Genomic DNA, 15,444 nt, shown 5'->3' on the forward strand with positions numbered 1-15,444 from the left:
AGCTGAGAACACGGGCGGAGAATGTTCGGGGAGGGGCCCGGAACCAAAATAAACTCCCCGAAATAAGTGCACGGCCTATCCGCCGCTACGAGGCAGAGCAGAGCGCTCTCGGTGCGCATTCGAAGTAGTGTTCCTGTATTCGAAGCACAGCCACAGGGCGCCGTGTTCGTCCAGCTACGGAAGACTTACGGTAAGTCGACCGCTTCATTAATATTTTCTACGCGCTCAGAATATGTTTTATGTTCACGGATGCATTAATCAGTTGGTTAGTACGAACGTATATACGTGTACCGCGGTGAGCAGTTCTCTTTTTTTTTTTTAAGTTCTCCAAGCGCTGGAAGGGAATAAGATGTGTTCTTGAATTGCTTTCAAACGGATCGTAATTTGCACTTTGTGCTTTTACCTGACTGCAACAAATTAATGATAGCGTTTACCGAAATTTGTTTGAATATTAACGCTTACTTCAAAATCGATTTATACGCGGCGCTCACCCCAGAAGCAAGTGTAGCTTTCGAATCCAAAAGCATCCGTATCTGAAGGCGTTTAACTGAAGGCTTCGGATTGATTTTGATCGTCTAAGTTAACTGCGTCATGTAAAAACGTGCGCCAGTAAAGCCTTTCAATGCTACTTTAATTAGTACATTTCACAGCTGCTACCACTGAAATGCAGTATACAATCTACCCGACAGCAGATATGGGAAACTGATATTCTTGTTTTATCTACAAAAAAGTCTTTCTTAGAAATTTCGCAGTTATTTTAAATATTATGCAAGCACGCGTTACCTATAGAATCTGCTTAACAGATTAGGCACATTTTCTTTTTGTAACTATCCAGCGTGCATTAATTATATAAAAAATTATCGAATTTTCACCAATCCCTCACTTTATTATATTACGTAATTGAATATCGTGTTCTGGTTAGGGCGAACGCCTCGATCCCTGCAGTTTCTCGCTATATCGTCCATCCATTATTGCAGCCGTGCAGCATCGAAAATCGAAAAAGAAAGAAAAGTAAACGCCCGATTCCGGAGTGGCTGTATGACTGATATAGCACACGGGTATGCGAGCAAATTCTAATGATTCATTCCCCCACTTCAAATCGCTTGTTCCAATCTCTAATACATCTTCGTCTAGATGCGTATTGTGAGCAACCACAAACGTGGTTTATTCTCTCAAGTAGTTAAATGATACCTTGATCATCTCTCTGCTCTTCCTCAGTTGCTAGTGCTGGGCCAGTCGCTTTATGTACACACGGAAGTGTAACAGAACGCAAGCGGATGGTTTGTACGTGTGTATGTCATGATTCATCTCACTAAATAGTTACGCGCAGTGCTATGCAAGGAAGGAGCACGCCACGCGCACTTTATATATATATATATATATATATATATATATATATATATATATATATATATATATATATTCTTTGACCACCTTATGACGGTGACACGTCATCTACTACGCCATTTTTAGCTCTCTCTGCCAACCGAATATTTGACCTAGTGGCAGTGCGGATCACTGATGCTGAAGTTTCTGTAAGCAGAGAAGTTACTCGCGAAAAAAGAAACTAAAATAAAATGAAATAGAGCGTGCTCTCTATCTCTCATTCGTGATAGTGGGCCACCTACGACTACAATGTTCACGCCAATTAAACGAAACCAACTCACGTTTGGACGGTTAATTCGTGTTTAAACGAAAACAAAAAAGGAGTGCCAAGAGCGACAGGAACGGTGTTCGGAACGACAGGAAGAGCGCGATCGCTCACAAAAGTGAGTGCACGGAATCACGGAGCGTGTAAGTGGAGGCGTGCCAAGCGCCACGTCAAGCCTGGTGCGACCGCGAGGCGCGGCTGGTTGAACTTTTCGTGTCGGCGAGGCGCCGAAATATAAACGACACCGAGATCACCGCCCGCGCCGGCGAGATTATTCCTGGATCGCACTTCCGATGCGCGCTTAGCGATACGCATGCCGTTCTTCTTCTCTCCATCGTTCCGCTTTTATTTTACTATTTTTTACTTCAGCCCAAGTTTGTTTGCACTGAGCGAATAATATAAGCTTACCCTGGCACCCTACTGAAAAAAACTCATATGGCTCCATAAGTTCCATGTTAACGTGTGTGGGGTTCTCGCATAAGAACACGTGTAAACGTTCAATCCGACACACATTTCTGGTTAACAGCCCTGCCTTCTCCCTTTCCCTCCCCTTGCTCATCCTCCCATATATCGTATGGGGTTAACGGATAAGGTAGTTATGGGACATAAGAGATTTTTTTTTTCTCGCTCTCTCGATAGTGCAGGGCTAGATAAAATGAGAGAGAGGGGGGGGGGAGGCGCAGAGGTTAACCAGAACGGAAACTCCGGAAAATCTGGTTGCTACACTACACTGGGGTACGCTGGATAAAGGAAAAAAAAACGGATGACAGTACATAAAATGGTCGCAAAGATGAAGAGGTCTGCGTGAAACATAACCTAGGCAAAGAATGTAGGTTCGGGCGAATAGTAATTTTTGAAACCGCGAATCAAACAGCAGTCGAATGATGAGATAAATTAGGATTGTTTTAATAAGGGTTAAGCGCTTCAAATACTTTTGCAACTGTGCTGGCTGACTAATTCGTGTCTAGACTACGGTACTACCGCTGCATTTGCTTCGAATAAGCTTTATTTTTCTTTCTTACCTTCTTTTTTTTTCTTTCATTTTTTTTTCGTCATCTCCACGTCAGCGTGAACTATAGGAGAACTTTCTCATAAAATATTCGAAATTGCTAACAGCACTTACTCGCGGGATATTCGATTCAATATTAGAAGAGCTCGAATATCCGCACCCCCATAAACGGGACGAAAAGTAGCGGCGAGTGTTGGTACGCTGCTTCGACCCAGCTCTTGAACGAGAACCCACTTCGCAGTTCTTATTTACATTTCGGGAGTCAGTAGTGGTTAATCGTTTAGGAGTCACGGGCAGTTATGACGTTGTCCATGGATGCGTGCGTAGCCCGTTGTAGCGTCGCTAAAGCTGGCTTCCCCGCAATAGCACTTTGTCTGGGGAGAAGCGCGCTTTCGTGATTCCCTACGTTTAAAAAGGAAAATATTACGTCAAGATAGATCGATGGGTTATTCGTCTATAAGTCTATCATTGTTTTCCGCGTGCCAATATATAATTCTTTGTTGCGCACAAAATTACCACCAAAGGTTCCGCTGCTGCTGCTCAATATGAACCGCCCGTGCCGAAACGGACGAGTTGACGTAATCTCCACGCGACCTCCCTCTATGCCGCTCCTTGTGAATCAGCCAATGCTGACGTCACATGAGAGGTACCATATCCGTAACAGGTGGCGACACTACGATTTTATATTTTCTTCATTTTCTTACTGACAAAAGATATATTTTCGCTACGATTGACGAAATCATTATTACAGAAGCCTATATCTTTCTATCTAGTTTGACTTAATATTTTTTAAAGTATCCCTTTAAGAACGATTGTCTGAACGCTGGAAATACTAAATGTAAGCGTGTGTGCGTGTGTGTGTGTCTAAAACGACAACTTTATCATAGCAAGTACAAGCATCATCATGTAAAAATAAGAAAAAAGAAAGTTGGAGGACGTTTAAGCTTCGCCTTTAAGAGTGTAATGCAAGAAACACGCGTGTACTTAGATTTAGGTGCACATTGAATAACTCCAGGTGTTCAAAATTAATCCCGTGCCCCCCACTAAGGCGTGCTTCATAATCAGATCGTGGTTTTGGCACGTAAAACTGCAAAATTATTATTTAAGAGTGGAACGCGCTAGCATTCAAAGATCCCCCACTGCTTCTCACGCTTCCCGGCAACTGCAGCTTATGTGATCGAAATGTTTACCAGGAGACGCTGGCAGCGAGCGCTATGCACGATGGCAAAATTTCTGGTAGAAACGCGGCTTCAAGCTTGCGTGGGCCGCGGATGCACGGAGGCCAGCGCCATCTGGATGGTATTGCAAGGAACCGGGCGCGCCGCTCTTGGTAGAAACACTGGAAAAAAATGGTTTGTGTTTGAGTTTCCGCGTAACAAAATTATGTTTTCTCGTATATTCAAATTACAAACCGACGCTATCGTGTCTGTAGTGTGTGTGTAAGTCGTACGTTACGATTTTTCTAACGCATTTTACTTTGAGAAATTCAGTTAGTTCAGTAACGTATTTGCGCTACACGGAGGGCCTGCGTGTTTGGGTATGCGTGGTTCGGTATGCTTCTTCGCTCACAAGATGGTCGACGCGGGACGCCCACGCCAGATTTTCTGCGAGACAGGGCCCTTAACGATATCGGGTCAGGAAGGATCGCAAAATGGTATTGAACTTCGACGCTCTTCTCCATTTTGATACCGGAAGCTTTAGTACCACGTATAGCGGATGTTTGCGTGGCTTCTCGCAAAGCAGTTTGCGGTCGTAGGCTACGCTGATGATCGGATCGAGCATCTGCTATAAGATCAATAGCCAATGAAGCCAAGGAAAGCTTAAGAAAGTCGAACCGTTTTTAAGTGCAGGTGAATTCAGCATCATCGTCTTTGTTCAGGTACGCGCAAAAGGAAAGTGTACAGAAGGGATCGAAAGAAAATATAACAAGCCGCCCACAACTATTCGAACCTCCAACCTTACTACGTCAGGCGCTCTCCCCATCAACCTTCTCCTCGGTATTTATGTGCTTCACATATGTGCAGCACAGAAGTGCGCGCTCCGTCTCATTGGGTGTCCCGTCAGATTTATAACGTCAGCTACTAAACGTAATTTTTGAAGTCGCGCGACATCCTTTAACTTAATCAGCGGGAACGGGTAGAGTATTTAGTGCATGTACAATTTGAGTCTATGCATACCCATCGCATATTTTATAACACTAGAATGTGCATTATAAAAGCGCATTGATGAAAACAACGCACCCAACGGTATCTGTAGGCTTTTTCTGAAACAAGAATGCGGATATTATCATTGTTATTATCATGCGTATTATTATTATGCTTTTATCTTTATTTTCACTGTACGCGCAACTCCCTTTACACAGCTTGTGACAGCATGCTGGCATTACGTCCGCTGCGCGTAAATACGTTCGTCGTCAACACTATTGACAAATCAGTTGCGAAACCGGCAGTTTACACATGGGTGTTGAGAACTTGAAACGGAGTGCGCTGCAGTCCCATTATAGCTGACGTCAGAACATACAAGCAGTGGCGTAAATGTCAGGTCTGGCTGCCGGCCAGTATGCTGCTGTTCTTCTTGCCTGGCTAGTGCTTTTTTTTTTTAATTGCAGTGCTCTGTAGATATCGCAGGTTCCACCAAGTAAAGCGAACCGTGCGTGCAGTTTATAGGAACGAAGCTATACCGCACATCGCAAAAATCGTGGTGTGAAAGCGGAAAGCCGAAACCGATGCCGAATCGACTAGGCTGTAAGCGTCATCCTTTTTTTTCTTTTTTTGAAAGCACTACTATGCAGACATTACATAAAAGGTCGTGAGTCCTCTGCTACGTGCAGTTTGGTGCAGCATACTGCCGCTTCTCCGGCCGAAATATAGTATGTCACCGAACCGGTATACTATAGTTACAGTCATCGGCCGTATCGAGACCGGTGCATATGGTCATTTGTGCTCATCCATGCTCAGCGAATAGGCTATTTTCTCTTCACCTTTCCTTTTTTTTTTTCGGTATCACCTCAGAAGTTCGAAAACACACGCATGAGAGCGCTTTGCGGTCCCGTAGGAATTTTGCATGCACGGCAGATATTGGTGCTCTATTGATAGGCCTTGCAGACAAGGCCACCGGGCCGAACATATTTTTTATGAATAAAATTTTACCCACTCGCCTACGCACAAAAGCGCGCATACCTTATTATTTATTCAATCTTTTATACGCGCCATCTGATAGCTCAAGCCGAGTTTCACGCACGGTGAAATGAGCATTGAGCTTGCTCGCATGCCCGTCTAATTTTGAAGGCCACAGTCAGCCGGGAAGACGAGCGCGAACTCGATAGTAAATCTTGGGTCCGTCTGGTATTTCAGCCCAGCTCATTGCGGCAGAAAGACAAACTATACTGGCGCCCATCCAACCGGGCTTTGTGTGCCGCAGTTGCTACGGGCGCTTGAGAGGCACGCGGTTAGCGATGCGGCTCATATCCTTGTTTGGCCTTGCGGCGAAGAGCGCGGAGGCTGCGCCGAGCTGCGGGAACACCGTGCCGTGGTTGCCATGGCAACGAAGCGCTGCCTGTCGGCTGCGTAAGCTCAGGAGTAACGGAGCTGTCTTTTACGTATACCATGCCTCGATTGTGCGCATACGTGCGGATATACAAACGCAGTTTCAATCGTGCTACTATTTCGGTCACGAAGTTGATTCGTTTGCTTTCACAGATGAAGTCAAACGTAAGCGACAAGGTGCTTTTTTTATCTTTGATCATTGCTTTTACATCATACACTCGACTTATCTTCAGAATCCAAACGTACCGAATTATCATTTCAGAGCTAAGCTAAGCTCTTTCTGCCGTTTACTTCCAATGCTCGTGATTATTGAAACACAATTAAACTTCTTTTTCTGCGCTGCTGTGGCACAAAATATAACCCACGCCGTATAACGCAAGTATACAGCTAAATTAAGCAAAGTGAGTCATGTTTTGTTTTGTTGTGTCTTACTCTTTCAGGTGCCGCGCTGCTCGACAAAATTCGTACTGTGTGATTCGCGTGCTCGGCCATGTCTGCCTTCAGGCACCGTCACCTGTACACGTTCCATAATTTCTGGGGTAAGTGCCGTTTGGCGAAGCAAAAGTACGTGCGCGCCCTCATGCACGGATTGGTCCATCTCGCTGCAGTCGTTCAATTGTGCGCGAACAGAGAAGCTCAGCGGAGTGCGTTGGTGTTGTGTGCAACGCAGTGGAAATCAAACAGCGCGAAAGCTGTGCGGCGAACTCTGATTTGTCACGAACACCGCTCGTGACAGAAGGCAGTTTGTCGTGCGTTTCCGCGCCCTTTGGTTTTCGCTATAGGTTGCAGAGGAACTGCGCATTCTGATGATCTCCGCTGTTCCCATTTGAACAACTGCAAACACATTTACCTGCAGGCAAAAACAAACAAACAGAGATAGATAGATAGATAGATAGATAGATAGATAGATAGATAGATAGATAGATAGATAGATAGATAGATAGATAGATAGATAGATAGATAGATAGATAGATAGATAGATAGATAGATAGATAGATAGATAGATAGATAGATAGATAGATAGATAGATAGATAGATAGATAGATAGATAGATAGATAGATAGATAGATAGATAGATAGATAGATAGATAGATAGATAGATAGATAGATAGATAGATAGATAGATAGATAGATAGATAGATAGATAGATAGATAGATAGATAGATAGATAGATAGATAGATAGATAGATAGATAGATAGATAGATAGATAGATAGATAGATAGATCGTTGCAAGAATTAGGCCAGCCAACTGTGATTGTCAGAGAATTAATGTGAAATATCTTGGTTATTTCATTTGCCTAGCTTTTCGAGGCTTTTAAACCAGCAACGAACAAAACGCGATATAATTCGTGCCGCGCGGCATGTACGGTACATTCTGCGCTGTGGCAGAGCTCCGGCCGCAGACCGTGCCTCGAGGCGGCCACGCACTCGGTTTGTCCACGGCGTTGTGAAAATCCCTTGACGACTATACGTACGCTGGTTTGCGTTTATTTGTCATTGTTTTGTTGCTATACGCTGTTGTCATCAACGCCCTAGGCAAACTATGTCTGCTACAGGAGAAAAAGAAAATTACCGCTATCAAAGATGTCTAATTACCTCCGTCCTGTGCAAACCTCTTCCACCCCAGTCTTCATCTACTGCCCACCAATCTCTCGATTTCATCATTGGAGCTAATCCTCTGATCCCGCTGGCTGCGTTTCCTTCCCTTGCTCATGCCGTACTAAAACAACAGAACACCGTTTATGTATTCTGAGCACTACACTGTGTTGCTGAAATTCACTTCCTGCTTGTATTTTGAGCTACATAATGTCATAAAATCGTCTTTATACTTTCCAGTCCATTGCGTTCCATTTATTATTCAATGCTATCGCCATCCTCGTTCTCTGGTGGCTTGCAGTGACGTCATCACGGCCAACAGCTCAACAACCAATAGCACGGCGGAAAGCTGCTCGTTAATCCCCGATCCTCCTGTCCCCAGATTATCTCCAACGCAAGCGAGGCTATACATGGCACACATGTATGACTTCCGTGACGCCACATGAAAGCCCATCAAATATAAAATAAATACTGAATGCACTATTATTATTCGACTTCGTAATTGTCATTTGTAAATTCTTGCCTACGATATCATAGCTCAATTTCTGTTACAGCATAAATTAATTTGTTTGATACATTTGTACGAAAATAATTAACCTAACACCTTAATTCTACTGACATATGCTTTCGTTTTTCATTGACATGTACCAGACTTACAGGTGACGACCCTGACAGCTTTAAGGACGTCTTTTTGTAACCATTACGTACATCATGTATATAATGGTACATTTTCACTGAAATAGGAAAGTGTCAAGCTGTCAAAAATGACAACCTCTAATTGGTATTTCGTGCCTGTACATAACCAATTTACATTTCAGATTTTAACAAGGACGGAATACTGACATGGGACGACTTCAACATTATAGCGGAGGTAAAGTATTCTCTGCAGCGTACTTCTTTGCACTTAGCGATATAGAAACAAATCTTTCGATCCCGAAGGCTTCTCTTTATTCAAGCCACTACCAGCACCAGCCTAAAAGCAATGGTTCTTTGTACGCCACTTTAGAAACATGGGAAAGTTATGAGCATAAGAGATTTATCATTCAGTTGTTTTATGCCGCAGACGTGGATGAACAGCCTGTATAAGGAAAGATTCCGCGCTCAGATGCCACAGCGCTAAGGCAAAAAAAAAAAAAATATCGCGCAGTCATGCTGACGAAAACAGAGTAATATTTATTTTATTTAGTTAAAGTGTTAACCCTCTGTTGAGGTTATAGTTGCAAGGAGGGTGCAATTAATGGAATTAAGATAAATGCACGTACATTGCACGATGGTCAACTAACAAGCGAAAACACGCTTTTAAAAATACTCATATAGGCAAAGTTCACAGTCACATACATCGTTTTTCTACACAACATCCTCCGGTAAACTATTCCATATGTTTAATGATACTTAAAACATGTCCAGCAAATTATTTCTTCTTTGCACGTCGTTTCTACAACATTGTACAAGAAACAACTTGCGTTAGCTTATTTTCTTTTTTCATTTTACTTTATTTTACGTTCAGCATACCACCTTCGCCTTAACTCTCACAGCCAACCCGCCGCACGTCTGTTTCTTCTGCAAGCTTTCGGGGAGCCCTATGCGCAGCATATGCCACTGCTTTGGCGTCGCTATGCATTCTCCTCAAATCTGCTGCCGCCAATCACAGCGCGTTCCATGTCAGAGGTGCTGCCTCACGTAATCCTGCGACGCCACAGGCAGAGCGCTTAAGTCACAGGCGGAGCATCCAGGCGCGTACGAAACGTGCGTAAGTGTCAAAACAAGCTATTGTGACGTTTTACAGCGCGTAAAAACAAAAAGGCATGGCCAACTTTCGATCTTATTTCTATTTTTTGCCGCAGTAAAAAAAGATGTGTTTTCTTGTTTTTTTCTGCTTTTTTTCATTAAGAACTACACAAAGTTGCAACGCCACGGAAAGCTCGAGAAGGAAGTCTTCGAAAGATGGAAGTCGATTCTTGAGCGATGGTGGAACGAACTCACTGAGCACGCGGACTTTAACAAGGTAAGTCGTATCGTTCGTCACTTTGCCGCACATACAAAGCTGAGTGTTCTTTATTAAAGAGGAAATTTCATGTACGGCTCATAGAAATTTATCGCTGATTTACGCTGACAAGAGAGAGAGAGAGAGAGAGAGAGAGACTTGATAGTGTCGCTTTCCCTCAATAAGCACAACGTTGCGGAAAAGAACGCTTGCGGGTCATCGCTGAATGATGTTCAAGGTGCAGAACAATTTCGAGAGGAACGAGAACCAAGAAACACGTAAGACGAGGATGCCGGTCTTCGTTGCACGTGCCGTTTTCTCCGCGCCTTTTGCGCGCAATCCTTTTTGTAGTTTCGTAATGAACAACGAGTCCAAATTTGTTTTACTGTAGGCACTTGAGCTCGCAGCACTATTTTACGCAGTTCACGTGTTCGCTGCCAACACTGCGGACGCTCTCTAAAGAATTTATTTACGCCCAAAACTGCGTGTCCAGCCTTGAACACATGGTTTGTTTCCTCGTCTGTAATGGCCGAGTAATTTTATGGCGAACTCGATGTGTCTCGTGCAATGCTTCCACGCAGGACCGCATCGTGGAGTTCGACGAGTGGCTCAAGTTTTTCACCAATCTTGGAAAGAGCACGAAGGGCGTCAAGGACCTGCCAGACTTCCTGCAGAAGTACCTGCATCTGTTCTTCCTCATCATGGATTCAAACAGTAAGAGCGCTGCAGACGTGCCTATATTTTGCATGACAGTAGCGCTATCGATGCGATTTTGTTACACACCGTTCACTCTATATGCCAAGGGGGAACAAATAATGCAGTACATAACTCTGAAGCAGCAACTCAACGTCTCGCGCGAGATGGTATCAGAAAGTTTTGAGACTGTTTATGTTATGAAGAAAGTAATTTATTTACGTGCATTCAGACAGTGTCACCTTTGAAATAGTTCCAGCTTTGCGCAGCTATGCAGAGCTCCCAGCGTTTCTGCCAGTTTGCGAATGTGTCCTGGAAGCCTCTATTCAGGAAGGAGTCGAACGCGTATGCCTTTATGCGATTCGAGTTTGGTTTACGCAATTGTGATCAATACGTATCGACCTTCGATTTTTAATATTGAGGAGAGGAGCGAAATGAGCGGAAGCGAATCCTTGCGAATGACCTGTATTTCACGTAGAGGGTCATCACTGAAAAAACTTAGGTGTACGGGTACGAGCCTGAGACGAAGCAAACGGTCGTCGCACTCGAAAAGCCGAACGTCTCCACGACCTAAAAAAAAGGCTAGACATGTCCGCAGCGCGACAAAATGCATACTCATCGTGTTCTTTTTTCTTTTTTCGGCATTCACGGCATTGTGCATCGGCAATGCGTCCCGAATGGTCAGAACTATCAACAGCGAGTTTAACTGCCCAGTTTTAGAGCGTCTGAGGGAGGCCTCTCCGGAGAAAACTTCCCGATGTTGGGGCGCATCAGAAGCTGGATGCAGTACGACGACAATGCACGCTTGTCACAGATCACTCGGCGCACGCAAGTTTCTCGACGGAAACACCACTGTTTCTACCTCTACACTCGTCAGATTTGGCTCCCGCTTATTTCGTTCTGCTCTCAAAATTAAAGACCCAGCTCAAAAGTCGCCATTTTGGATTTAGTCAAGTTCGGATCGCAGGAAAGTGGTCGGCTGCTCCCGGAAACAAGACTTCAAGGACATATTCGCAAGATGGCAGGGACGCTGGTAGCGCTGTACTATTGCTGCGCAAGGGGACTTTTTCAAAGTTGACAGTGTTTGCGTGAACGTAAATGAAATACTTTCTTCGAAACAGAGCCAGGTTGGAAACATTTTGATACCACCATGAATTTAATTGACAGACGCTATATATAGTCGAGCTGTGTCGTTGAAGCCAAAATGCCGTCACGTTTTCCGTGAATGCTTTTTCAGAAAGTAACCATTCCTGCACTATAAGACAGCGTGATGGCACCTGTACGCGTTATATTAAGAATACAGTGTGTTTGAATCAGGCTAATTATTGCGACATGTCGAACCAGTTATCCACTGGACGGCAAGTCCTAGAACTCTCAATTCCCAACTTTGATGTGCGTTCAATTTTATTTCTTCGTAAATTATACTCTAAATTCACAATCCAGCCCCGAGGTCCATCTTAAACTGCATTTGCAAGGCATGCATGGGAGACCTGTTTCCAAAACGATAGGCAGAACGATAAATCTAGTCAGGCACACCTGTAAAACCTGCATTCAAGCTAAGTATAACCTGTGTTCTGACAAAATCCCCCAACTGTCGGTTTTTTTAGATTAATTAGCATATCATACTCAATTCTGCATTTCCAGAGGACGGCTTGGTATGTGCCAAAGACTACAAGAAGTACCTGAAAACTCACAATCTCGACATAAGCAGGGCGGATGAGTGCTTCAAAGAAATGCTCAATGTAAGTGCTTATTATCTGCTATAGAATATAGTCTACAGCATTATATGCTTCCATTTAGACATCCCTGGAGGTTCGTAATTAATTAGTACTAGTGCACGGCACCTCGACCAACCGTCGGCGTGCGCACGAGAAGTGGGGTGCCACTAAATTATTGCTCAGATAAATCGATGTGTCGAAGTCAGCGTGTTGGCTGGAATACACTGTTAACTGCAACGCAAACTGTAATCATGGTAGTTAGGAACGCAATATACAACCTCAGTTCTACTTTGCAGTAAACCTTGCTGAAAATGCTCCGTGTGCAATCTTTTAATTACGTTTTTTTTTTTCGTTCTACTTACACTGAAATGATGGGGCTCCGCACGAATTCCAAATACCCCCCTTAACAAGCAATACAAAGTGGCATATCGAAAAGTAAGAATGCATTTGGATATTTTGAGTAGAGGCCGCAAGTTAACACTGTAAAAGTGTTTACACCTTTAAGGGTGTTTTTCTTGTCGCACGGGTAACACTTCTACCGTTAGGGCCTTACAAAAATTTATAGAGGACGACAACGGAGCTCTAACTAGATGTGCGATGACAAAAGGCGTAGTTCTAACAGCCTTGGGCGCACAGAAATATTGCGACAGCAGAATTTCACAGGGATAGATATGAAATTCTCGTGTGGGATATTTCTGTGCGCCTAAGGCTGTCGGAATGATTATATAGTTTTCAACTACGTCTTTTGTCATCGCACGTCTAGTTAGAGCTCCATTGTCGTCCTCAATAAGTTTTTGTAAGGCCTGTGGGGATGCGCGACCCTCACGCGTCCCCTGTTGCTTTCCCCGCATGGCTCCCGTCTCCTGTAATCCGGCGTCGCCGCGTGGCTTTACAGCAGCGGTCGGTGTGGTTGCAGAGTAGTACGAGAGAGAGCACCCTCCGTACAGGAGCCTTACGAGTGTTGCGCTGCTAACGCCACCTAACGGAGGGGTTACTTCGGCGCAAAAGGGAGAAGGCTTTTCCTCTTTGGCTCGGGATCGGCGAGCGGAGCCGGCGTTCCGCGCATGCGCCGATCCATGCTTCTGCAAGACCGTCTCGCGAGGCATGATCGTTCGCATGACTGTACACGCGAACGACCAGGCGTTGGTGCCCAGCAGTCCGACTTCCTAGATTCGTCGCGCGCCATATCGGCATGTTCTGTGGATAGGAATACAGGCTACAAGTCTATGAATGGTGCAACCAATTCTCTTGGGATTGTTTGCACTACTGTGTTGTCATTCCTTTGTCCCAAGAGTACGGGTGAGAACCCACAGGTACTAAAGGTAGGGGCGTTACCCATGTGACAAGAAAACACCCTTAAGTCTGTAAACATTTTTACAGTGTAGAAAGAAAGCAAAGAGAGAAAAGGGAGGGAAGTCAAACAGACAAGTGCCATTTGCTACTTTACACTGTGGATAAGGAAAAGGGGGAATAGTGCAAATTGACTAGTAAGTTGAAAAAGGAATGAGCTCAAGCTCACATTTTTCGTTGATGTTCAATACTCGTATTAACTTGCATTTGCCTTGTTTGGAACAGGAGGAAGATGCTGCGAATGGAGATGCCATGACATCAGATCGTTTTACGGCTACAGTCTATGAATGCTGGGTATCACAAGACAATAACTGCAAGGGAAAATATATATGTGGACCGTACAATTCAACTTCTATGGAAGAGCTCGAAAAGAAGAACAAGAAGCGACCAGTCTGAATACTGCCAAGCTTTAATTTTTGTTTTTTCTTCATTTGCTTTTGTACAAACTTTACCTTACTAGTCAATTAGGGCCTCTTCTGTCACATTCACAGGAGCTCTACACAAGGTGTGACCACATTTTCTCACACTGAGGTTTGTCTATTTTTCAACGGCATAATTTGTGAAATACGATTGCAAAATAATAAAATAAAAAGCTTTCTATACAGATTGTTAGCGGCGATCAAGCGTTACTCTATTTGCACGAATACAATGAACACTCTGGCTTTTTTTTTAAGTACAAGGGTGACAAAGCCTCTAGAGTTCAGAGGCATGCCAAGCTCCAAATATATACAGTTACACCTCGATATAATGAAGTCCGTAAAACCGAAAATTTGCTTCATTAAATCAATATTTCCTTATACTGAAATTAGATCTTTTATACAAATAAGTGCAGTCGCCGATGGATATTTCTTATGTGGAAGGGGCCGTAAAATTTTTCTAATTATCGGGCAATCAGAAAAAGCAAATATGAATGAAAAAAGAAGTTTGCTGAATTTGATAATCGGCCACGAAAGATAGGGTTTCTTGATGCGCAGATGATATCTTCACATCGGCGCTACAGAGTGAAGCCAGCCATGCTCTCGTGCCAGCAGCGCGGAGCGAGTGCTTCGTTTGCCTGTCGCTTCAACGCACCTCCGAAACTTGAAATTACACAACCTCCAGTACTAAACGCACAGGATATGCCATGCCATCTCGGCACGCTGACTCGTTGCACACACGACAGATTACCTCTGTAAAAAAGGGCACGTGGGCTGTGCATACGCTCCGCAATGTGAATCTACGGCCGTGCTATAAAAGGAGATAGGCGGCAACCTTCATTATATTGAGATTCTGAATACATGGTGTTCTATGAACAAGAAGTTATAAAAAAAGTTACACTGTTGAATCAAGAATTTCGTTATACTGAAGTTCATTATATCGAGGTTTAACTGTAGCGTGACCCCCAAAATTCCGTCTTTCGAGGTGCAAAGAGACCAACCACCAGTCACCCAAGCGTTGCAAGAAAAACCAGCTTCTAGATGTCTTTAGTAGAATACCAAAGTGCATCCGTGTGCTGGAGCTGTCTACCAGAAGCATGAATGCTTCAAAGACTCGACAGTGCAACAAACGAGGGAGGAGATGTCCAGAGCGTGTGTAACTTTTCTGCCACGGCAAAGCATCGAGACAGGTTTTTTTTTCGAATCACCCTGCACTACATCCATACCCGTAATCACCCGCACCCGTAATCACCTGCACCTGTAATCACCCGCACCCGTAATCACCTGTACTACAGGGAACGACGTGAACGCATTCAGCACCAAGCCTGCACGAGGCGAAATGACTGGCTATGGTGGCTAGAGTGGTGTTGACGTACCACATGAGTTCATATTGTAGTGCAACGAACAAGGTGTAGTACCTCCTGAACTAAGGCAAATGACATGAACGACCTGCCACGTAGGCATATATTGGCACAAAGTGA

At 44.1% G+C, this 15,444-nt stretch overlaps 1 protein-coding gene across 1 annotated transcript; it reads left to right on the forward strand.

Annotated features, from left to right (window-relative positions):
• The first annotated feature begins 57 nt into the window (after window positions 1-57).
• Window positions 58-14,154, forward strand: LOC135897567 (sarcoplasmic calcium-binding proteins I, III, and IV-like). Its single transcript, XM_065426235.1, has 7 exons — window positions 58-190; window positions 6,646-6,744; window positions 8,621-8,673; window positions 9,694-9,807; window positions 10,368-10,500; window positions 12,124-12,221; window positions 13,773-14,154. Exons 2-7 carry the CDS (start codon window positions 6,696-6,698, stop codon window positions 13,941-13,943), a joined length of 618 nt encoding a protein of 205 aa, XP_065282307.1. The 5' UTR covers window positions 58-190; window positions 6,646-6,695; the 3' UTR covers window positions 13,944-14,154.
• Window positions 14,155-15,444: the final 1,290 nt, after the last annotated feature.

Source organism: Dermacentor albipictus, chromosome 4 (assembly GCF_038994185.2).
Source record: "Dermacentor albipictus isolate Rhodes 1998 colony chromosome 4, USDA_Dalb.pri_finalv2, whole genome shotgun sequence".
Classification (NCBI taxonomy): domain Eukaryota; kingdom Metazoa; phylum Arthropoda; class Arachnida; order Ixodida; family Ixodidae; genus Dermacentor; species Dermacentor albipictus.